The sequence below is a fragment of the Salvelinus fontinalis genome, chromosome 3 (genome assembly GCF_029448725.1).
Source record: "Salvelinus fontinalis isolate EN_2023a chromosome 3, ASM2944872v1, whole genome shotgun sequence".
Taxonomy (NCBI): domain Eukaryota; kingdom Metazoa; phylum Chordata; class Actinopteri; order Salmoniformes; family Salmonidae; genus Salvelinus; species Salvelinus fontinalis.
This window is the reverse complement of record NC_074667.1, coordinates 72,869,901-72,895,714: the sequence shown is the minus strand read 5'-3', so window position 1 is coordinate 72,895,714 and position 25,814 is coordinate 72,869,901. Positions and strand designations below refer to the sequence as shown.

General features: G+C 42.5%; 1 protein-coding gene across 3 annotated transcripts in view; it reads right to left on the bottom strand.

Moving 5' to 3' along the window:
* LOC129851408 (chemokine-like protein TAFA-2) overlaps positions 1–25,814 on the bottom strand; it is a 150,770-nt gene that overhangs the window by 2,527 nt on the left and 122,429 nt on the right. For 2 of the 3 annotated variants that reach the window (XM_055917921.1, XM_055917919.1), the window contains one exon: positions 21,631–21,768. In XM_055917921.1, the coding sequence (XP_055773896.1) occupies positions 21,632–21,768 (137 nt within the window). In that variant the 3' untranslated portion in view covers position 21,631. The remainder of the gene's footprint in view (positions 1–21,630; positions 21,769–25,814) is intronic. The other variant, XM_055917920.1, reaches the window with a different exon arrangement.

The following is a 25,814-nucleotide window of genomic DNA, read 5'->3' as shown; positions in this document are numbered from 1 at the left end:
GATCACTACGTACAATATTGGTGGTGGCACCTCTTAAACACCACAGAAGAAGCCGAAAAGCCTTCACCAGGAAGTTATCCTTGTTACCTCCTTTCCCTCATCGAGTTTTCAGACCTGTCTTTGATGCCTTGATGGCCAGTAGCTAGCTTTCATAAAATAAAAAGACACTGAAACTAAAGATATGTTGAATTGTTTGTATTTATCACCACCGAACGTTTTGTGTGAGGAGAACGGCTGGCGCTTTATAAAGCGGTATATCGGGGGTGAATGTAGAAGATGGGCAAAAAAGCTGTCGCAAGTCGCTCGACCACTGGAGGGACGCCGGCCTCCCGAGTGCTCACTGCTAACTGGGTAGTCGTCCTCTCTTTGCAGTTAACATGGTCATAGTAACAGTTCTCTTTGTTGGTCTCTCTTTTCAGTTAACCTGGTCATAGTAACAGTTCTGTTAGTTGTACTCTCTTTGCAGTTAACATGGTCATAGTAACAGTTCTGTTAGTTGTACTCTCTTTGCAGTTAACATGGTCATAGTAACAGTTCTGTTAGTTGTACTCTCTTTGCAGTTAACATGGTCATAGTAACAGTTCTGTTAGTTGTCCTCTCTTTGCAGTTAACATGGTCATAGTAACAGTTCTGTTAGTTGTTCTCTCTTTGCAGTTAACATGGTCATAGTAACAGTTCTGTTAGTTGGTCTCTCTTTTCAGTTAACATGGTCATAGTAACAGTTCTGTTAGTTGGTCTCTCTTTGCAGTTAACATGGTCATAGTAACAGTTCTGTTAGTTGGTCTCTCTTTGCAGTTAACATGGTCATAGTAACAGTTCTGTTAGTTGGTCTCTCTTTGCAGTTAACATGGTCATAGTAACAGCTCTGTTAGTTGTCCTCTCTTTGCAGTTAACATGGTCATAGTAACAGCTCTGTTAGTTGTCCTCTCTTTGCAGTTAACATGGTCATAGTAACAGTTCTGTTAGTTGGTCTCTCTTTGCAGTTAACATGGTCATAGTAACAGTTCTGTTAGTTGGTCTCTCTTTGCAGTTAACATGGTCATAGTAACAGTTCTGTTAGTTGTCCTCTCTTTGCAGTTAACATGGTCATAGTAACAGTTCTGTTAGTTGTCCTCACTTTGCAGTTAACATGGTCATAGTAACAGTTCTGTTAGTTGTCCTCTCTTTGCAGTTAACATGGTCATAGTAACAGTTCTGTTAGTTGTCCTCTCTTTGCAGTTAACATGGTCATAGTAACAGTTTTGTTAGTTGTCCTCTCTTTGCAGTTAACATGGTCATAGTAACAGTTCTGTTAGTTGTCCTCTCTTTGCAGTTAACATGGTCATAGTAACAGTTCTGTTAGTTGGTCTCTCTTTGCAGTTAACATGGTCATAGTAACAGTTCTGTTAGTTGTCCTCTCTTTGCAGTTAACATGGTCATAGTAACAGTTCTGTTAGTTGTCCTCTCTTTGCAGTTAACATGGTCATAGTAACAGTTCTGTTAGTTGTCCTCTCTTTGCAGTTAACATGGTCATAGTAACAGTTCTGTTAGTTGTTCTCTCTTTGCAGTTAACATGGTCATAGTAACAGTTCTGTTAGTTGTACTCTCTTTGCAGTTAACATCGTCATAGTAACAGCTCTGTTAGTTGTCCTCTCTTTGCAGTTAACATGGTCATAGTAACAGCTCTGTTAGTTGTCCTCTCTTTGCAGTTAACATGGTCATAGTAACAGCTCTGTTCGTTGTCCTCTCTTTGCAGTTAACATGGTCATAGTAACAGTTCTGTTAGTTGTACTCACTTTGCAGTTAACATGGTCATAGTAACAGTTCTGTTAGTTGGTCTCTATTTTCAGTTAACATGGTCATAGTAACAGTTCTGTTAGTTGTTCTCTCTTTGCTGTTAACATGGTCATAGTAACAGTTCTGTTAGTTGTCCTCTCTTTGCAGTTAACATGGTCATAGTAACAGTTCTGTTAGTTGTCCTCTCTTTGCAGTTAACATGGTCATAGTAACAGCTCTGTTAGTTGTCCTCTCTTTGCAGTTAACATGGTCATAGTAACAGTTCTGTTAGTTGTCCTCTCTTTGCAGTTAACATGGTCATAGTAACAGTTCTGTTAGTTGTCCTCTCTTTGCAGTTAACATGGTCATAGTAACAGTTCTGTTAGTTGTCCTCTCTTTGCAGTTAACATGGTCATAGTAACAGTTCTGTTAGTTGTCCTCTCTTTGCAGTTAACATGGTCATAGTAATAGTTCTGTTAGTTGTCCTCTCTTTGCAGTTAACATGGTCATAGTAACAGTTCTGTTAGTTGTTCTCTCTTTGCAGTTAACATGGTCATAGTAACAGTTCTGTTAGTTGTCCTCTCTTTGCAGTTAACATGGTCATAGTAACAGTTCTGTTAGTTGTTCTCTCTTTGCAATTAACATGGTCATAGTAACAGTTCTGTTAGTTGTACTCTCTTTGCAGTTAACATGGTCATAGTAACAGTTCTGTTAGTTGTCCTCTCTTTGCAGTTAACATGGTCATAGTAACAGCTCTGTTAGTTGTCCTCTCTTTGCAGTTAACATGGTCATAGTAACAGCTCTGTTAGTTGTCCTCTCTTTGCAGTTAACATGGTCATAGTAACAGCTCTGTTAGTTGTCCTCTCTTTGCAGTTAACATGGTCATAGTAACAGTTCTGTTAGTTGTACTCTCTTTGCAGTTAACATGGTCATAGTAACAGTTCTGTTAGTTGTACTCTCTTTGCAGTTAACATGGTCATAGTAACAGTTCTGTTAGTTGTCCTCACTTTGCAGTTAACATGGTCATAGTAACAGTTCTGTTAGTTGTCCTCTCTTTGCAGTTAACATGGTCATAGTAACAGTTCTGTTAGTTGTACTCTCTTTGCAGTTAACATGGTCATAGTAACAGTTCTGTTAGTTGTCCTCACTTTGCAGTTAACATGGTCATAGTAACAGTTCTGTTAGTTGTCCTCTCTTTGCAGTTAACATGGTCATAGTAACAGTTCTGTTAGTTGTCCTCTCTTTGCAGTTAACATGGTCATAGTAACAGTTCTGTTAGTTGTCCTCTCTTTGCAGTTAACATGGTCATAGTAACAGTTCTGTTAGTTGGTCTCTCTTTGCAGTTAACATGGTCATAGTAACAGTTCTGTTAGTTGTCCTCTCTTTGCAGTTAACATGGTCATAGTAACAGTTCTGTTAGTTGTCCTCTCTTTGCAGTTAACATGGTCATAGTAACAGTTCTGTTAGTTGTCCTCTCTTTGCAGTTAACATGGTCATAGTAACAGTTCTGTTAGTTGTTCTCTCTTTTCAGTTAACATGGTCATAGTAACAGTTCTGTTAGTTGTTCTCTCTTTGCAGTTAACATAGTCATAGTAACAGTTCTGTTAGTTGTCCTCTCTTTGCAGTTAACATGGTCATAGTAACAGTTCTGTTAGTTGTACTCTCTTTGCAGTTAACATGGTCATAGTAACAGTTCTGTTAGTTGTCCTCTCTTTGCAGTTAACATGGTCATAGTAACAGTTCTGTTAGTTGTCCTCTCTTTGCAGTTAACATGGTCATAGTAACAGTTCTGTTAGTTGTCCTCTCTTTGCAGTTAACATGGTCATAGTAACAGTTCTGTTAGTTGTCCTCTCTTTGCAGTTAACATGGTCATAGTAACAGTTCTGTTAGTTGTCCTCTCTTTGCAGTTAACATGGTCATAGTAACAGTTCTGTTAGTTGTTCTCTCTTTGCAGTTAACATGGTCATAGTAACAGTTCTGTTAGTTGTCCTCTCTTTGCAGTTAACATGGTCATAGTAACAGTTCTGTTAGTGGTTCTCTCTTTGCAGTTAACATGGTCATAGTAACAGTTCTGTTAGTTGTACTCTCTTTGCAGTTAACATGGTCATAGTAACAGTTCTGTTAGTTGTACTCTCTTTGCAGTTAACATGGTCATAGTAACAGCTCTGTTAGTTGTCCTCTCTTTGCAGTTAACATGGTCATAGTAACAGCTCTGTTAGTTGTCCTCTCTTTGCAGTTAACATGGTCATAGTAACAGCTCTGTTAGTTGTCCTCTCTTTGCAGTTAACATGGTCATAGTAACAGTTATGTTAGTTGTACTCTCATTGCAGTTAACATGGTCATAGTAACAGTTCTGTTGTTGGTCTCTCTTTTCAGTTAACATGGTCATAGTAACAGTTCTGTTAGTTGTTCTCTCTTTGCAGTTAACATGGTCATAGTAACAGTTCTGTTAGTTGTTCTCTCTTTGCAGTTAACATGGTCATAGTAACAGTTCTGTTAGTTGTCCTCTCTTTGCAGTTAACATGGTCATAGTAACAGTTCTGTTAGTTGTCCTCTCTTTGCAGTTAACATGGTCATAGTAACAGTTCTGTTAGTTGTCCTCTCTTTGCAGTTAACATGGTCATAGTAACAGCTCTGTTAGTTGTCCTCTCTTTGCAGTTAACATGGTCATAGTAACAGTTCTGTTAGTTGTACTCTCTTTGCAGTTAACATGGTCATAGTAACAGTTCTGTTAGTTGTCCTCTCTGCAGTTAACATGGTCATAGTAACAGTTCTGTTAGTTGTTCTCTCTTTGCAGTTAACATGGTCATAGTAACAGTTATGTTAGTTGTCCTCTCTTTGCAGTTAACATGGTCATAGTAACAGTTCTGTTAGTTGTCCTCTCTTTGCAGTTAACATGGTCATAGTAACAGTTCTGTTAGTTGTCCTCTCTTTGCAGTTAACATGGTCATAGTAACAGTTCTGTTAGTTGTACTCTCTGCAGTAAACATGGTCATAGTAACAGTTCTGTTAGTTGTTCTCTCTTTGCAGTTAACATGGTCATAGTAACAGTTCTGTTAGTTGTCCTCTCTTTGCAGTTAACATGGTCATAGTAACAGTTCTGTTAGTTGTCCTCTCTTTGCAGTTAACATGGTCATAGTAACAGTTCTGTTAGTTGTCCTCTCTGCAGTTAACATGGTCATAGTAACAGTTCTGTTAGTTGTCCTCTCTTTGCAGTTAACATGGTCATAGTAACAGTTCTGTTAGTTGTCCTCTCTTTGCAGTTAACATGGTCATAGTAACAGTTCTGTTAGTTGTCCTCTCTTTGCAGTTAACATGGTCATAGTAACAGTTCTGTTAGTTGTACTCTCTGCAGTTAACATGGTCATAGTAACAGTTCTGTTAGTTGTACTCTCTGCAGTTAACATGGTCATAGTAACAGTTCTGTTAGTTGTTCTCTCTTTGCAGTTAACATGGTCATAGTAACAGTTCTGTTAGTTGTCCTCTCTTTGCAGTTAACATGGTCATAGTAACAGTTCTGTTAGTTGTCCTCTCTTTGCAGTTAACATGGTCATAGTAACAGTTCTGTTAGTTGTACTCTCTTTGCAGTTAACATGGTCATAGTAACAGTTCTGTTAGTTGTCCTCTCTTTGCAGTTAACATGGTCATAGTAACAGTTCTGTTAGTTGTCCTCTCTTTGCAGTTAACATGGTCATAGTAACAGTTCTGTTAGTTGTACTCTCTGCAGTTAACATGGTCATAGTAACAGTTCTGTTAGTTGTACTCTCTGCAGTTAACATGGTCATAGTAACAGTTCTGTTAGTTGTTCTCTCTTTGCAGTTAACATGGTCATAGTAACAGTTCTGTTAGTTGTCCTCTCTTTGCAGTTAACATGGTCATAGTAACAGTTCTGTTAGTTGTCCTCTCTTTGCAGTTAACATGGTCATAGTAACAGTTCTGTTAGTTGTCCTCTCTTTGCAGTTAACATGGTCATAGTAACAGTTCTGTTAGTTGTCCTCTCTTTGCAGTTAACATGGTCATAGTAACAGTTCTGTTAGTTGTCCTCTCTTTGCAGTTAACATGGTCATAGTAACAGTTCTGTTAGTTGTCCTCTCTTTGCAGTTAACATGGTCATAATAACAGTCCCCTTTAAGTACAACATGCTAACATATTTAGTGTGAAGAAGTATAAGTGGGTCTCGTTATCACACACATTCATAGGTGTTCCTATTTGTGTATTGGCACATATTAGTGTCATTCAATTAGTGAGTGGCGGAGGCTCCATGGTCTTGGCCTGAAAAGCAGCGCGGCGTGTAGGGCTCGGAGCCAGGCGACAGGATGTGTCAGTACTCCAATGCACACTGTTCCAAGATATGCCTTAATCCAAATCAAATCAAATGTTATTGGTCACATACACGTGTTTAGCAGATGTTATTATGGGTGTAGTGAAATGCTTGTGCTTTAATTCCGACAGTGCAGCAATATGTAATATCTAACAATTTCACAACAAATACCTAATACACACACATCTAAGTAAAGGAATGGAATTAAGAATATGTAAATATATGGATGAGCAATGTCAGAGCGGCATAGACTGAGATACATGTAGAGTCTAACTTTCTAACAGACCTCACACACCAATATCTAACATCTAAAAATACATTAGGCTGTAATTTTCTGTTTGCGGGTGCTGGAAAAGGGGAACATAAGATTCACCCATCGCTGTTTCAGGAGGTACAGTTTAATCTTCACATGTCCGTGAGACTCATCAGGAAGCTGGGATAAAAGACCACATTTGACTGGTCAGGCTCAAACTAAGCCCTGATTCAAAGCTTCATGGACAAACAAACAAAAATCAAACACAAACAAACAACTGCCTACCCCTGATAAACAAACAACTGCCTGCCCCTGATAAACAAACAACTGCCTGCCCCTGATAAACAAACAACTGCCTACCCCTGATAAACAAACAACTGCCTACCCCTGATAAACAAACAACTGCCTACCCCTGATAAACAAACAACTGCCTACCCCTGATAAACAAACAACTGTCTACCCCTGATAAACAAACAACTGTCTACCCCTGATAAAGAAACAAAATGATGTTGTTATTTCAATGTTGTCCTTTGCTTGTCACCAATAGGGATTGAATGACACAGTAGGTTTGACATAGTATCTGCACTAGCATTGAAGGCTCAACCATGTAACATCATGTGTGGCAAGGCTTACAATGAGTAAGAACGTCCATCACAGTGGACCTACAGTACAGAAAATCAACATGGGTCTCAAGCACCCTTCTTCATTATCTTAGTCCAAACTAGGGGTGTGAGCAGTTTAAACATTACAATATTTAAACGAGGTTGGTATCCTTAACATTAAGAAAAATCCCTAAACAAAAAAACAATTTAATCACAGTAAAGTTATCACAAAACATTATTTTCCATGTTATAGCCTAACCAGACTATATGGCTATAAAGGCCTGGGGAAAGTTGTGTAATTTAAATAAAACCAGAGAGGAAGAGGCAAACTTTAGGCTACTTTGGTGAATATGTGAGGCATGCAAGACAATTAAGACATTGCAAGATGCAGATTAGCAAGACATATCCACGTGGTTCTGCCTGCCCCTCCTCTCTCTCCCTCCAGCTGGCCTGCCTGCCTGCTCTTTCTCTTAGCTAATGACACAGTTCTCTATTCAGTCTTCGGTCTGTATTTGGTCTGATGCGTGCAGAATATCCTAGTTTAGACAATTCATGGGACCGATGTCTCCATAGCACAGAAGTGTCTTCGGGCCAGTCTTGCGAGCACAGAGTAGGCTTCTCTTCGTTTCTGAGTGGGTGAGGATGTTTTTCGCACATAATATGAAATTACAGTAGGCTACCGGTATAGACTGTATTGATTACCCTATAATATAATGGTAGGTGGCCCCTTGAAAGCGCCTCGGCTACTGTGTGTTTGTTTGGCTGTTAAAGGCTCTGCATGGTCAATCTGAAATCTGCAGTGGCAGTATATAGCATTTACTGTGATGCGCCTCCGCAGAAGTCAGAGCAGAGCAGAGCTGTTGTGTAGAAAGTTGTCAAGGAAGTGAGTTTGTGTTTATACAGGACCTCCCTCCCTCACCTACCGTCAACCAATCACGTCAATGCAGAGCTATACAGAGCCCTCCACATTGTTAAAAAATTTGGGACAAGCACAGCAATGCAGTATGGAGCTCCATTTGGCCTCCGCAAGCTCTGTGATTGTGTCAAACCCTCCGTGATTGTGTCAAACCCTCCGTAAGGAGTCTCCTGATCGCATTTCCAGAGCAAGCATCCCAGCTAGCAATGAGGAATCGGCCCAGAAGCGGCCCGCTTCCCGGGGGCCGGAACTGATTGTATCGGCCCGGAATCTGGCGTCGGACTCGGCCCGGAATCGGGCTTCGGACTCGGCCCGGAATCAAAATGAATGACTGCCCAGAATCGGTCCAAGTACATCGAGCCGTTTCTGTCTTCCAGAATTCAGCCGACTTTGCAGGCATCTTAGCAGAATCCTCCCAGAAGCGGACTGATGCAAATGTAAATAAATGTATACAAAATTACCCGATTAAGTAATTTTAAATATTACTATTATACATTTTACACATGCAAATTATACCCATCCACAAAGAAACATGTCTCGGAGGAAACATCATACACCTGGTGACTGTGTCACTGTGCATGCGCCTAGCCCGCCACAGGAGTCACTTCAGCGTGATGGGACAAGGACACACCGGCCGGCCAAACACTCCCCTAACTCGGATGACATTGGGCCAATTGTGCGTCACCTCATGGGTCTCGAACCAGCATCTGTAGAAATACAGTTTGCACTGTTACGCAGTGTCTTAGACCGCTGCGCAACTCGGAAAGTTCCTTCCACAAAGTTTTTTATGCTTATCAATTCCCTTGCACAACGTATCACAATACTGAAATACTACACAGGACTCTTAAAGAATTTCATTTAAATGTTAATTGTATTTTTTTAAATCACAGAAACAATGAGAAAATATGGAAAAATAAATAATGAAATGTTAATTGTATAAAGCAGCCTGTGTAATCATCTGCCAGAGAGTAACGTTAGCACCAATCGGCCTGAGCCCCAAGTAATACATTTGGGCCAGATAACTCTCCCCGGAATGGTCCCGAGCTCAATCCCCACATCCTAGCCATACTGCCGAAGGTGACCCAGACTCGTGCCACATGACGTCGGCCGAGTCTGACTCAGCCGAGTGCCACTACTATCAGCCGGAATCGTCCCAGTTCCACTGTGCTAGCTGGGATGAATTGGCTTTTAGGGTAGGCTACACTACAGCTTTTTCAACGCAGACACGAAACCTTCTCAGGAGACATGAATGGCATTTTACTTGTCTGTAAAGTAATTCCTAACTTCCATCACTTGGCAACCTGAACTCTCAATCTTAGCCTGCCTGCTGCCTGAGCGCAGACCACTCTTTCCTAAAAAAGTAATTTCAAGTTAGTTAAATATCGCTACTTATCAAGACATTTAATAGAACAAAAGCACATCTAGCTATCCTACCATAAAACAAACTGCTTTAACAACACAGCAGCACATAAATAAGCAATGTTTATTGTTGTCAGGGAAACAATAGAACATCATGCCGGAGCAGAATTCTACTGTCTGAAAAGAGACAGACGCCCTTTTTTTAGTTGTCTGAAAAGTTAAATTATCCACGTTACTGTAGCTGCGTTCTTTGTCTGTAAAGGGTCGCGGAAGATAGAACTTCATTGCCCGGCCCTAGTGGTCATATACCCTAAATAGGAACATTATTCTGCAATGTGAATTGATGTGGAATTTTATGATTTTTATTATCATTTTAAAAGAAAACCATAAAAAAATGGCAGTTTAAAGTTAAGAAATGTTTTCCATTTGTCACATCCTTAGTCCAAACACAGTAAGCTCTTTGTAGACCTGTTATTGTGCAAACTTACCCAGCTTCTCATCACAGACATCCAACTAATTCTCTGTTACATCACAACACTTGTCCTGTGAAATTGCTCTGTGACGCTTGTTATGTGTGATGTGTGTTGATTGATATGATGTGAAAGCAGAGGTGAGGGCATGACTGGTGACATTAGCGGAAGGATTCTAACCCCTGGTCTGGTCTTGCCTGGCCAGTGTGAGGCTCTGTGTCTGCTCTTTGACATGGGGAGAATGGAGAGCTGCTAAGGTCGTTCGAGAGATGCCCTGGGGGCTTTGTGGAGGTGATTTGTTATTGTGAATCTGTCGTGATGTGAAGTGACACCGTCATTTGTTATCAGCCATAAATAGGACTTGGATCAATATGGAGAGATGGTGAGCCACTGATAGTCTATTGATAGTTTGTTGATTTATAGGGGGACTCTATTACAAAATAATATATTACCACTTTAACATGGTAAAAACACACATTAGCACATATAGAAAACAAAATAATTGAATCAATGCTACTACCCACGCACACTTCTTATTCTGAAAACTGGAAGTATCTTTTTAGGAGCTTACCATGTTGTAGATTTTTACACAACCCCCAAAAATGCAGAGTTTTATTAGACCATTGAACAAAAACCTACTGCTTAAAAACAAACTTCTCATTTAGAAAACAGCCTATGTGGCATCGATATGATGCTACAAAGAGTAAATAGGATAATTTTTGTAATAAAGTCAAGTCACCCAATATTGTTTTGTGAGACTTGTGTTCTTGACTGCATCACAAAGTCAATTAAGGTTTGTTTCAATCCTGCCCACATCTGGCAGCACACAAGTAATGATCAATTCGAAGTGAAGCTGCACGCGACCCAATCGTAATGCCTGTAATAAATTGGGTTGACTTTGGATATCCCTATGGGGCTAGTTAGGGACCATCTGTAAATTACACAATGTACAGAGACAATATGTTAAAATTCCAATGGCTCAAATTTCAATGACTTAAAAACCTCAAACCAACTATAAATTGTAGAAATTCACATACAGATATTGAATGGGAAAACTAAAAGGTGTGCAATATGAAAATATTGTCTCATTTACATTGTGTAATTTATTGACGGTCCCTAACTAGCCCCGGAGATGGGCTACCCAAAGTTAAACCAACTTTGCCACGTCCGTACACTAGCTGAAGATAATTGGCTAAATAATTTGCCAAATTTTTCCCACCTGTGAACACACACAGGAGACACCTACATCAACACACAGCCCCAAACCAACTGACGTTTGAATTCAGCTATGGCCGCTACCCTTTCTTAATGAACCAAAACTTAAATGAGGCCAAATCAAGAAGTGCAGTCGCCCTTTAAATACCACAATGCAGGTTCCATTCAATTGAGCCCATAATCAATCTTCACAGATGTCACCTGTTTACAGAACCATGTAGCTAAGTCCTTGGCGAAAACATGTCACTGAGCCCCCTAATGTAGTGTATGGTGTCCCTCTCCCACTGTCTCGCCGTGGGGGGTGGTGGTGGTTGTCAACAGAGAGGGAAGCCCTCAGAGTCCCCAAATCAAACAAACTGAGCTTCTGTCTAGCCCTACTGGAATGTAGCCGTCACCTGCACACCAGGCTGCCTGCATCTCTGCCTGCCTGCCTGTCTGCCTGCATGCCTGCCTGTCTGCCTCTGTGAGAGAGAGGGGGTATACATTATTAACCTGGCTAAAATAAAAAAAAGTCTGCCTCGCCCAGGCCCTCCACACAATGAATAATGGAGAAGGCAGCTCAAGTACAGGCGTTTGGTGAGTCAAACACCAGGCCGTGATAGATGGCTCTGGGCCCACTGTGTCACACACACACCCTTCCTCCCTCACCCCCAACCCCACCCCAAACACAGACACACATAACCTCTGGAATCACCCGATCCTGCACTGAACATCCACCTCCACGGCTCAGTTTTTCTTCACAGGCTGTTTGTTTGTTTCTTTGTTGTTTTTTGCCTGTTTTGTTTCCTTGCTGACGTTTGAAGTTACATCCAAGACTACTCAGATTTTTTCAAAGGCAGGCCCCGACCCAAGCCTGTTCTCTTATCCCATTGCCAAATGCAAGTGGGTCAGATGGAAGCGCAAGAGTTCTCTGTATACCGATAGGCAGGCAGGCAGGCAGGCAGGCAGGCAGGAAGGCAGGCAGACAGACAGATAGGCAGGCAGGGAGGCAGGCAGGCAGGAAGGCAGGCAGGCAGGCAGGCAGACAGGCAGACAGATAGGCAGGCAGGAAGGCAGGGAGGCAGGCAGGCAGGCAGGAAGGCAGGCAGGCAGACAGGCAGGCAGACAGACAGGCAGACAGACAGACAGACAGACAGACAGACAGACAGACAGACAGACAGACAGGCAGGCAGGCAGGCAGACAGGCAGGCAGGCAGGAAGGCAGGCAGAGACGTTTAAAGGCCCAAGGCAGCCGTTTTTAATAATTTCTGGGTAAAGATTTGCTACCTTACTATAAAAGATTTCCATTAAAATCTCAAGCAAGAATTTTGCTAGGACTGCTGGATCTGAGTGGGAAGAGAAACTGAAAACTAGCTGTTATTGGCAGAGATGTTTGAAACTCTCTTTTTTATTGGTCTATTAACCAATTTACAACATGGTGATGTCACCATGGAGATAGGAAACTCCAGCTCATGCAAACCTGCTGATTAGAAGGTGCTGTGTAGATTGTATTATCAACCAGCAACTATAATAAATTAACACCGATAAAATGTTTTCAGAATTGTACAGTGTTAGTTTCAACAGATGTTGTATAATATGATATAAAACACAGAAAAAATGAATGTTGACTGCACTGGGCCTTTAAGGATAATGTTGACTTTCCTAGGTGGGCATGTTTTCAGCCGCTGTAGGAGCTGGGATATACAGTCATTGTCACGTTCCTGACCTGTTTTCTGTTGTTTTGTATGTGTGTAGTCGGTCAGGGCGTGAGTTGGGGTGGGCATTCTATGTTATGTGTATCTATGTTGGTTAATGGGTTACCTGATATGGTTCTCAATTAGAGGCAGGTGGTTTACGTTTCCTCTGATTGAGAGCCATATTAAGGTAGGTTGTTTCACATTGTTTGTTGTGGGTGGTTGTCTCCTGTGTTTGTATGTTGGTACCACATGGGACTGTATCGTTCGTTTGTTTTGTAGTCTGTACCTGTTCGTGCGTTCTTCGTTGTATGTAAGTTCTCATGTCCAGGTCTGTCTACGTCGTTTTGTTATTTTGTCAATTATCAAGTGTAGTTCGTTTTTTCGTCTTGTTTAATAAATTAAATCATTATGTCATCATACCTTGCTGCACATTGGTCTTCCGATCCCTCTCTCCTCTCCTCGTCCGAGGAGGAGGAAGAGCTAGAGTTTCGTTACAGTCATTTTAGCCATAGACTTGCATTTTCTATTTCAAGGTGATTATTTTTCATATTTATCACCAGAGCCTGCTGTCAAACTGTCATATGTAACTCAGAATTAGTTGTCATATGAAAAAAATAAAATAAAATGGGTGAATATAATATTTATTTATTTTACCTTTATCTGAATGGGAGTCACCATTGAGACAAAGGTCTCTTTTACAAGGGAGCCCTGCAAAAACACAATTTACAAAGCAATTGTCACATCTGATACTCCCCTCCTGCGTTCAACGTCTCCAGTTTACTAACCACCAGCCCTGGCTACCCATCATTACGCACACCTGCACCTCATCATCAGTTACACCTGGACTCTATCACCTTCCTGATTCCTCCCCATATTATAGCACTCTGTTGTTATTTCCCATCAGCTGTTATAGACTGTTCCTATGTCCCAACGCTACTCCTGTTTTTGTATTGTTTATTGTTCGCGCTCTATTAAACTCTCCAAATGCACCTGACTCCCAGCGTCTATGTTACAGCATAACGCCTCAATATTATGGAAGCAGCAGTTGATCAAGGCTTCTCCTAGATGGTCAGCGAACAGGGAAACCTCCTTTGCCAACACCACAACCAGATGGCTCAACTGGGAATGGCTATGGAAGAGGTCCTCCTCGTTCTGCAGCGTCTCAACGTTATCCAAGGGGCATCAACTCCCTCGGGCGGAGGATTATCAAATACATTCTTATTTGTCACATGCGCCGAATACAACAGGTGTAGACCTTACCGTGAAACACGTACTTACAAGCCCTTAACCAACAATGCAGCACAAGAAATAGAGTTGAATAGAGAAGAAAATATTTACTAAATAAACTAAAGTAAAAAATTATAAAAAGTAACACAATAACAATAACGAGGATATATGCAGGGGGTACCTGTACCGAGTCAATGTGCAGGGGTACAGGTTAATCAAGTTAATTTGTATATGTAAGCAGGGGTAAAGTGACTTCATAGTCACTTCACCCCCAGAGAAAACAGTCTATGACTTGGGTGACAGGTGTCTTTGACAATTTTTTGGTCTTTCCTCTAACACCACCTAGTATATAGGTCCTGGATGGCAGGAAGGTTGGCCCCAGTGATGTACTGGGCCGTACGCACTACCCTCTGTAGCGCCTTATGGTCAGATGCCGAGCAGTTTCCAAATCAGGCGGTGATGCAACAGGTCAGGATGCTCTTGATGGTGCAGCTGTAGAACTTTTTGAGGATCTGGGGACCTGTGCCAAATCTTTTCCGTCTCCTGAGGGGGAAAGGTGTTGTCATGACCCTCTTCACGACTGTCTTGGTGTGTTTGGAGCATGATAGTTTGTTGGTGATGTGGACACCAAGGAACTTGAAACTCTCGACCCGCTCCACTACAGCCCTGTCTAAGTTAATGGTGGCCTGTTCGGCCCGCCTTTTCCTGTAGTCCACGATTGTTGTCCTGGCACCACACTGCCTGGTCTCTGACCTCCTCCCTATAGGCTGTCTCATTGTTGTTGGGATCAGGCCTACCACTGTGGTGTCGTCAGCAAACTTAATGATGGTGTTGTAGTCATGTTTGGCCATGCAGTCGTGGGTGAACAGGGAGTAAAGGAGGGGACTAAGTACACACCCCTGAGGGCCCCCAGTGTTGACGATCAGCGTGGCAGATGAGTTGTTGCCTACCCTTACCACATCAGGGCAGCCCGTCAGGAAATCCAGGATCCAATTGCAGAGGGAGGTGTTTAGTCCCAGGGTCCTTAGCTTAGTGATGAGCTATGTGAGAACAGTGAGCTGTTGTCAATGAACAGCATTCTCACATAGGTGTTTTTTATTGTCCAGGTGGGAAAGGGCAGTGTGGAGTGTGATTGAGTTTGCGTCATCTGTGGATTTGTTGGAGCGGTATGCGCATTGGAGTGGATCTAAGGTTTCCGGAATGACGGTATTGATGTTAGCCATGACCAGCCTTTCGAAGCACTTCATGCCTACCGACATGAGTGCTACGGGGCGGTAGTAATTTAGGCAGGTTACCTACACATTCTTGGGCAAAGGGACTAGGTTGAAAATGTCAGTGAAAACACTTGCCAGTTGGTCCTCGCATGCTATGAGTACACGCCCTGGTAATCCTCCTGGCCCTGCAGCCTTGTTAATGTTGACCTGTTTAAAGGTCTTGCTCATATTGGCTACGGAGAGCATGATCACACAATTGTCCAGAACAGCTGGTGCTCTAATGAAAGCTTCAGTGTTGTTTGCCTCGAAGCTAGCATAAAAGGCATTTACACCTTAGCCAAATACATTTAAACTCAGTTTTTCACAATTCCTGACATTTAATCCTAGCTAAAATTCCCTGTCTTAGGTCAGTTAGGATCACCACTTTATTTTAAGAATGTGAAATGTCAGAATAATAGTAGAGAGAAATATTTATTTAAGTTTTTATTTCTTTCATCACATTCCCAGTGGGTCAGAAGTTTACATACGCTCAATTAGTATTTGGTAGAATTACCTTTAAATTGTTTAACTTGGGTCAAACGTTTCAGGTAGCCTTCCACAAGCTTCCCACATGAAGTTGGGTGAATTTTGGCCCATTCCTCCTGACAGAGCTGGGTCTTCTTCACAAGGTCTTTTGCTGTTGTTCTGGGATTGACTTGGACTTTTTGCACCAAAGTACGTTCATCTCTAGGAGACAGAATGCGTCTCCTTCCTGAGCGGTATGACGGCTGTGTGGTCCCATGGTGTTTATACTTGCGTACTATTGTTTGTACAGATGAACGGTGTACCTTCTGGCTTTTGGAAAATGCTCCCAAGGATGAACCAGACTTGTGGAGGTCTACAATTGTTTTTCTGAAGTATTTTGAGCAAAGAGGCACTGAGTTTGAAGGTAGGCCTAGAAATACATCCACAGGTACAACTCCAATTGACTCAGATGATGTCAATTAGCCTATCAGAAGCTTCTAAAGCCAGGACATAATTTTCTGGAATTTTCCAAGCAGTTTAAAGGCACGGTCAACTTAGTGTATGTAAACTTCTGACCCACTGGAATTGTGATACAGTGAGTTATAAGTGAAATAATCTGTAAACAATTGTTGGAAAAATTACTTGTGTCATGCACAAAGTAGATGTCCTAACCGACTCGCCAAAACTATAGTTTGTTAACAAGAAATTTGTGGAGTGGTTGAAAAACACGTTTTAATGACTCCAACCTATGTGTATGTACACTTCCAACTTCAACTGTAGCTCCTCTGGGCAGCTCGCAGGTGGGTTTCCCTTTGTAGTCCGTAATAGTTTGCGAGCCCTGCCACATCCGACGAGCGTCAGAGCCGGTGTAGTAGGATTCAATCTTAGTCCTGTATTGACGCCATGGCTTCTGGTTGGGATATGTAAGTACGGTCACTGTAGGGATGACGTCGTCGATGCACTTATTGATGAAGCCGGTGACTGAGGTGGTACAGTGGTGTGTCCTGTAAAAGTTGCAGCGTACTGCAGCACAGCTTGTGTGGTGTCACAGAATTCTATGGCATTTTATTTAACTGCCAACCACTGGTACCATTAATGCTAGTTAGTGCTAGTTTGGCCGCATCTTTGAGAAGCATTTGATAGCCTTCAGTAGTGTCTGTACTAGATAATTTAAAACCTTTTTTGTAAGAACATAGTATATGGGACTGATGTTAAGAAATTTTGCTTAATACATTTTATTAATATTATGGTGTTTCTATTCAAAGAAAAATATCTGTAGAAACGCATTTTGTATTGCGATGCGGTGATTTAGACAGCTGGTGACTTAGACAGCTTCGCCACTGGGGAGGCCCCATCCACAAAGTATCAAAATACAGGGAGGTGTTGGTAAAGGTATATTGTCCTGCTAATAGCCCATAATTTTGATCCAAAGCCATGAATGAGTGAGTCACTCAGCTTTATGTAGGTGCCGCTATATGTCAGTGCCATCAACTTGATTATATATAACGATATTTTGGAGGATATTTTGTTTTAAAAAAAATGAAAGTGAGCGATTGTAATCTGAATAAAGGCGAAAACATTTATTTCTGTTTTTAGAGGGAGAGAAACGCTGGGTCAATTGTGTGCCACCCTATGGGACTCCCAATCACGGTCGGATATGATACATAATAATTCTTCTTGTGGTATTATTTGTTTCGTTTTTTTCTGATGGATTAAACTGAAATTGCAACCAATCACAGTCGGTTGTGATACAGCCAACCTAACTTAGAAATACATTTGACGATAGAATTATCCCCTTACTTTTTATAATTCTAAATTAATAAGTAACTCCAAAACGTTTTGGGACACTGTAAAAGTCCATGGAGAATAAGAGCATCTCCTCCCAGCTGCCAACTGCACTGAGGCTAGGTAACACTGTCACCACCGATAAATCCACGATAATCAAGAATTTCAATAAGCATTTTTCTACGGCTGGCCATGCTTTCCTCCTGGCTACCCCAACCCCGGCCAACAGCTCTGCACCCCCCGCAGCTACTTGCCCAAGCCTCCCCAGCTTCTCCTTCACCCAAATCCAGATAGCAGATGTTCTGAAAGAGCTGCAAAACCTGGACCCGAACAAATCAGCTGGGCTAGACAATCTGGACCCTCTCTTTCTATAATTATCCGCCGTCAATGTTGCAACCCCTATTACCAGTCTGTTAAACCTCTCTTTCGTATCGTCCAAGATCCCTAAAGATTGGAATGCTGCCGCGTTCATCCCCCTCTTCAAAGCGGGTGACACTCCAGACCCAAACTGTTACAGACCTATATCCATCCTGCCCTGCCTTTCTAAAGTCTTCGGAAGCCAAGTCAATACACAGATCACTGACCATTTTGAATCCCACCGTACCTTCTCCGCTGTGCAATCCGTTATCCGAGCTGGTCACGGGTCCACCTCAGCCATGCTCAAGGTACTAAACGATATCATAACCGCCATCGATAAAAGACAGTACTGTGCAGCCGTCTTCATCGACCTGGCCAAGGCTTTCGACTCTGTCAATCACCGCATTCTTATCGGCAGACTCAACAGCCTTGGTTTCTCAAATGACTGCCTCGCCTGGTTCACCAACTACTTCTCAGACAGAGTTCTGTGTGTCAAATCGGATGGCCTGTTGTCCGGACCTCTGGCAGTTTCTATGGGGGTACCACAGGGTTCAATTCTCGGGCTGACTCTTTTCTCTGTATATATCAACGATGTCGCTCTTGCTGCGGGTGATTCCCTGATCCACCTCTACGCAGAAGATACCATTCTGTATACATCTGGCCCAAACGAGCTTCAATGCCATACAACACTCGTTCCGTGGCCTCCAACTGCTCTTAAACGCTAGTAAAACTAAATGCATGCTCTTCAACCGATCACTATCCGCACCTGCCCGCCCAACTAGCATCACTACTCTGGACGGTTCCGACTGAGAATATGTGGACAACTATAAACACCTAGGTGTCTGGCTAGACTGTAAACTCTCCTTCCAGACTCATATTAAACATCTCAAATCCAAAATTACATCTAGAATCGGCTTCATATTTCGCAACAAAGCCTCCTTCACTCACGCCGCCAATCATACCCTCGTAAAACTGACTATCCTACCGATCCTCGACTTCGGCGATGTCATCTACAAAATAGCCTCCAACACTCTACTCAGCAAATTGGATGCAGTCTATCACAGTGCCATCCGTTTTGTCACCATAGCCCCATACACCACCCACCAATGCGACCTGTATGCTCTCGTCGGCAGGCCCTCGCTACATATTCGTCTCCAGACCCTCCCTCATCTATAAGTCTATGCTAGGTAAAGCTCCGCCTTATCTCAGCTCACTGGTCACGATAACAACACCCACCCGTAGCACGCGCTCCAGCAGGTATATCTCACTGGTCACCCCCAAAGCCAACACCTAATTTGGCCACCTTTCCTTCCAGTTCTCTGCTGCCAATGACTGGAATGAACTGCAAAAATCGCTGAAGCTGGAGACTAATATTTCTGTCATGACGTCGCCTGCTTGGGTAGTGCAAACCCCATCCCCCTCTCCCTTCCTCTCCCTTTCCTACCACGGTGATCACAGAAAGATGTCGTAAATTCCTGAGAATCTCCTCATGGCCAAACAGTATTAAGTGAGAGGGTAAACTTTCAGGACAAAGGAATTCTCTTCCACCTCACAGAACTTGAGGTACGAACATATTTCATATTCCTGCAAAAGTATAAAAGATCGGTGGAGAGTCCAGCTATGAACCGGTCCATTTGTCACCACGTGGGAAACTCATGAGAGACTGTGGGACTACATTACCATACCGCTGTTTATATAGTAACCTCAGATATGAGGTTTACATCTGTTTGTTGTATAAAATGAATGAGTGAGTATGATACTGTTTGTATAAATGTGTAATATGATTTTGAACTATTTAATGAAGAAAAATACAAATCCCTGTTGTATTTGAACTAAATCCAAGGACCGCCCTGAGCCCAGTACGGGTCAGACATCCAAGGACCGCCCCTTCCTGCTATCTGAATAAAAGTCGACTCTGAGAAATTACCATTAGACCATGTTTTCTCTCCATGGGGAGAACGAAGGTTAAGGTAACATTGCTGAATCTTTAACCATACCACGTGGTTAAACTCGTATACGAATAATAACAAGTTTTGATATTGACTACTAGTCTGCAGCTAGGAATTCGGTATCATTGAACGCGAAGAAAGACAACCGCCGAAACATTCATTCTACAACGAATGTCACTCTGAACTCTCCACTATAACCGGGACAGAAGGAACTCCAACCAAAACGAACTTCTCTCCAACGATCAAGACGACACACACCGAGCGTAACTATATATATATATTGATTGCAATTGTTCCCGAATGAGTGAGCGTTCATGTGTAAGGATTAGCATGTCAATTTTTATAATTATGGACTCTGTAGTGAATTCTTAGTCGAACCGCCATTTTCCCTTTGTCTAACAAGCCGCCATGCCGGTTTAGCCCACTAGGGCATATTTCATGTAACTATTTTAAGTGTGTTTGTTTGTGCATTTCTGTGAATTAATTAGTTAGTAATAAATAAAGGATTTAAGACAATTGATGTATGGATGACTCATAGTGAAGACTGGGTTCGTGCAGATAATCAACAATTTACGACGTTTGGAATGAGACTAACGTGAGGTAAAGTAAATAAATCATTAATTAGAAGACTATTGATCAGACATGAAAATATCTGAAAGGTTATATTGGGAAATTATAACTTTGTAATATAATAACTTTCCCTGGTGCCCTCGAATTCATAGTTAATTAGTTACGTTATTGCTCAAGTGATCGCGTAATCCCTAATTACAGGAATCTTTGATAAAAACTATAAGTCTTCAATTTAATGATAGCAAAGACACGACATTTCCCTCACTTACTTTTAACATCAGATATCTGAGCAGCTAACTGACCGCTGCAGCTGTACACAGCCCATCTGTAAATAGCCCATCCAATCTACCTACCTCATCCCCATATTGTTTTTATTTACTTTTCTGCTCTTTTGCACACACTGTATATAGACTATCTTTTTTTCTTGTGTGTTAATGACTGTACGCTTGTTTATTCCATGTGTAACTCTGTGTTGTTGTTTGTGTCGCACTGCTTTGCTTTATCTTGGCCAGGTCGCAGTTGTAAATGAGAACTTGTTCTCAATTAGCCTACCTGGTTAAATTAGGTGAAATAAAAAACAAACTAAAAAACATTGGTGCAAAGAAACTGAAAGTAGATTTACCCAACTCTGAGGAGACCGAAGGGATTTCCACAGGTAGCCATCCCTGAATTAAGGCCATTCCCTTAATTATGTGAGGCACTGGTTCCCAACCAGTGGTACTAGGACCCCTGGGGGTACTTGGCCTATCCACAGGCATTACATTAGAAGGTAAATCAGGGGTATTCTGGGCAGTGCACATTTCAGTTGATGGTACAGTAACCAAAAAAGGTTGGAGTTTTTGTAAGAGAGCTTTATAGATAAAATAAATCATTGAATTGACCTACATAACTTCAAAGAGGGCCAGCCTACTTTCTGTAAAGATTGCAGTGACGAGTACTACACCTATCACCCTTAATACAACGTTGTGTTACGTAATACGTGATACGTGGCTAAGTTTGCGTGTGTGGGTCTCTCACTGCAACCTCTAGATACTCCTCCTTCAGTATACACATATTTGACAGTATCTCAGCAGAAGCCTTTTTGATCATATTAACTTTGAATGTATTGGTCCTGACAGGTACAGACACACAACCAGTGGGTGACTACAGTTGGCTATGTAGAGGACCAATCAACTCCTTTACTTACTGAAGATTCTACGTCATGGTGGACTTTAGAAGAAACAAAAGTGTGTGTGTGTGTGTGTGTGTGTGTGTGTGTGTGTGTGTGTGTGTGTGTGCGTGTGTGTGTGTGTGTGTGTGTGTGTGTGTGTGTGTGTGTGTGTGTGTGTGTGTGTGTGTGTGTGTGTGTGTGTGTGTGTGTGTGTGTGTGTGTGTGTGTGTGTGTGTGTGTGTGTGTGTGTGTGTGTGTGTGTGTGTGTGTGTGTGTGTGTAACAGTACATGTGATGCCTTTTCTTACATTATGCACCCACCTTCGTCGTCTTCACTTTGTTTCCCGTACTGCAGCTCCAGCCTTTCAGATCAGGCAACACTTTACACTCCTCCCCATCCATACATGGATGCATCTGACACCACCACTTCTGGGCAACTATGGATGCTGCAAGAGGCAAAGAGAGAGGGACACAAGCGGTTAAAGTGTGCCCTTTACAAGGCAGTGAAAATATACATTCACTAGTAGACTGCAGTAACAACTGAACCAACAAAAGTCTGTTTTTTTGTCTGTTTCTACAAAAATGTCAATGAAAGTGAATGGAAAGTATTTTGATACACGACTGACAGTACAGAAATGAGATCCTCCATGACTGACAGTACAGAAATTAGATCCTCCATGACTGACAGTGGAGTAGTGAGATCCTCCATGACTGACAGTACAGTAGTGAGTTCCTCCAAGACTGACAATAGAGTAGAGAGAGATCCTCCATGACTGACAGTAGAGTAGTGAGAGATCCTTCATGACTGACAGTAGAGTAGTGAGATCCTCCATGACTGACAGCAGAGTAGTGAAATCCTCCACGACTGACAGTAGAGTAGTGATCCTCCACGACTGACAGTAGAGTAGTGAGATCCTCCATGACTGACAGTAGAGTAGTGAGATCCTCCACGACTGACAGTAGAGTAGTGAACCTCCATGACTGACAGTAGAGTAGTGAGAGATCCTCGATGACTGACAGTAGAGTAGTGAGAGATACTCCATGACTGACAGTAGAGTACTGAGATCCTCCATGACTGACAGTAGAGTAGTGAGATCCCCATGAACGACAGCAGAGTAGTGAGATCCTCTACGACTGACAGTAGAGTAGTGAGAGATACTCCATGACTGACAGTAGAGTACTGAGATCCTCCATGACTGACAGTAGAGTAGTGAGATCCTCCATGACTGACAGTAGAGTAGTGAGATCTTTCATGAATGACAGTAGAGTAGTGAGAGATACTCCATGACTGACAGTAGAGTACTGAGATCCTCCATGACTGACAGTAGAGTAGTGAGATCCCCATGAACGACAGCAGAGTAGTGAGATCCTCTACGACTGACAGTAGAGTAGTGAGAGATACTCCATGACTGACAGTAGAGTACTGAGATCCTCCATGACTGACAGTAGAGTAGTGAGATCCTCCATGACTGACAGTAGAGTAGTGAGATCTTTCATGAATGACAGTAGAGTAGTGAGAGGTCCTCCATGACTGACAATAGAGTAGTGAGATCCTCCACGACTGACAGTAGAGTAGTGAGAGATCCTCCATGACTGACAGTAGAGTAGTGAGAGATTCGCCATGACTGAAAGTAGAGTAGTGAGATCCTCCATGACTGACAATACAGTAGTGAGATCCTCCACGACTGACACTAGAGTAGTGAGAGATTCGCCATGACTGACAGTAGAGTAGTGAGATCCTCCATGACTGACAGTACATAAGTGAGATCCTCCATGACTGACAGTACAACAGTGAGATCCTCTATGACTGGCAGTACAGTAGTGAGAGATACTCCATGACCGATATTAGAGTAGTGAGATCCTCCATGAGTGACAGTAGAGTAGTGAGATCCTCCATGAGTGACAGTAGAGTAGTGGGATCCTCCATGACTGACAGTACAGTAGTGAGATCCTCCCTGACTGACAGTAGAGTAGTGAGAGAGCGTCCATGACTGACAGTACAATAGTGAGAGATACTCCATGTCTGACAGTAGAATAGTGATATATCCTCCACGACTGACAGTAGAGTAGAGAGATCCTCCATGACTGACAGTAGAGTAGTGAGATCCTCCATGACTGACAGTAGAGTAGTGAGAGATACTCCATGACTGACAGTACAGGAGTGAGAGATACTCCATGACTGACAGTACAACAGTGAGATCCTCCATAACTGACAGTAGAGCAGTGAGAGATCTCCACAACTGACAATAGATTAGAGAGTTCTTCCATGACTGACAGTAGAGTAGTGATATCCTCCATGACTGACAGTAGAGTAGGGAGAGATCCTCCATGACTGACAGTAGAGTAGTGATATCTTCCATGACTGACAGTACAGTAGTGCGATCTTCCATGACTGACAGTAGAGCAGTGAGATCCTCCATGACTGACAGTACAACAGTGAGTTCTTCCATGACTGACAGTACAGTAGTGAGATCTTCCATGACTGACAGTAGAGCAGTGATATCTTCCATGACTGACAGTACAGTAGTGAGATCTTCCATGACTGACAGTAGAGCAGTGAGATCCTCCATGACTGACAGTATAGTAGTGAGATCCTCCACGACTGACAATAGAGTAGTGAGATCCTCCACGACTGACAATAGAGTAGTGAGATCCTCCATGACTGACAGTAGAATAGTGAGATCTTCCATGACTGACAGTAGAGTAGTGAGAGATCCTCCATTACTGACAGTAGAGTAGTGGAATCCTCCATGACTGACAGTAGAGTAGTGAGATCCTCCATGACTGACAGTACAGTAGTGAGAGATACTCCATGACTGACAGTACAGGAGTGAGAGATACTCCATGACTGACAGTACAACAGTGAGATCCTCCATAACTGACAGTAGAGCAGTGATATCTTCCATGACTGACAGTAGAGCAGTGAGATCCACCATGACTTACAGTACAACAGTGAGTTCTTACATGACTGACAGTACAGTAGTGAGATCTTCCATGACTGACAGTAGAGCAGTGATATCTTCCATGACTGACAGTACAGTAGTGAGATCTTCCATGACTGACAGTATAGCAGTGAGATCCTCCATGACTGACAGTAGAGTAGTGAGATCCTCCACGACTGACAATAGAGTAGTGAGATCCTCCATGACTGACAGTAGAATAGTGAGATCTTCCATGACTGACAGTAGAGTAGTGAGAGATCCTCCATTACTGACAGTAGAGTAGTGAGATCCTCCATGACTGACAGTACAGTAGTGAGATCCTCCATGACTGACAGTAGAGTAGTGAGATCCTCCACGACTGACAGTAGAGTAGTGAGTTCTTTGATGACTGACAGTGCAGTATTGAGATCCTCCATGACTGACAGTAGAGTAGTGAGATCCTCCACGACTGACAATATAGTAGTGAGAGATAATCTACGACTGACAGTAGAGTAGTGAGATCCTCCATGACTGACAGAGTAGTGAGATCCTCCATGACTGACAGTAGAGAAGTGAGGTCCTCCATGAAAATATTTATATCACCTTTATTTAACCAGGTAGGCTAGTTGAGAGCAACTTCTCATTTACAACTGTGACCTGGCCAAGATAAAGCAAAGCAGTTCGACACAAACAACAACACAGAGTTACACATGGAATAAAGAAACGCACAGTCAATAACACAATATAAAAAATCTATACACAGTGTGTGCAAATGAGGTAAGATTAGGGAGGTAAGGCAATAAATAGGCCGTAGTGGCGAAGTAATTACAATTTAGCAATTAAACACTGGAGTGATAGATGTGCAGATGATGAATGTGCAAGTAGAGATACTGGGGTGCAAAGGAGCAAAAAAATAAATAACAATATGGGGATGAGGTAGTTGGATGGGCTAATTACAGATGGGCTATGTACAGGTTCAATGATCTGTGAGCTGCTCTGACAGGTTATGTTTAAAGTTAATGAGGTAGATATGAGTCTCCAGCTTCAGTGATTTTTGCAATTCGTTCCAGCAGAGAACTGGAAGGAAAGGCGGCCAAAGGGGGAATAGGCTTTGGGGGTGACCAGTGAAATATACCTTCTGGAGCGCGTGGTACGGGTGGGTGCTGCTATGGTGACCAGTGAGCTGAGATAAGGCGGGGCTTTACCTAGTAAAGACTTATAGATGACAGTAGTGAGAGATCCTCCATGACTGCGAGCTGACTGGCTGCCTGGCTGGTCTGTGTGTTTCCAGAAGTGAATTACAGGCCGTGGGTCAATGTCAAACCGATGAACACAGTGGCAGGAGCGGAATAAACAGAGTGGCGTAGTGGAGGTGGGAGAGGAGCAGAGCTCCAAGGTCTACAGCTGCCTCTAAGGAGGCCTGTAGGGGGTAAGGCTTCCCTTGAGATTTCTAATGCTTCAGCAAGCAGTGTCAAGACGGGAGGAAGCCCCTGTCAGAGCCATTACAGTACAGAACACAAGACAGGGATCGATTCACCTGTCGGAGGGGCCACTGAGGACATGATATTAAA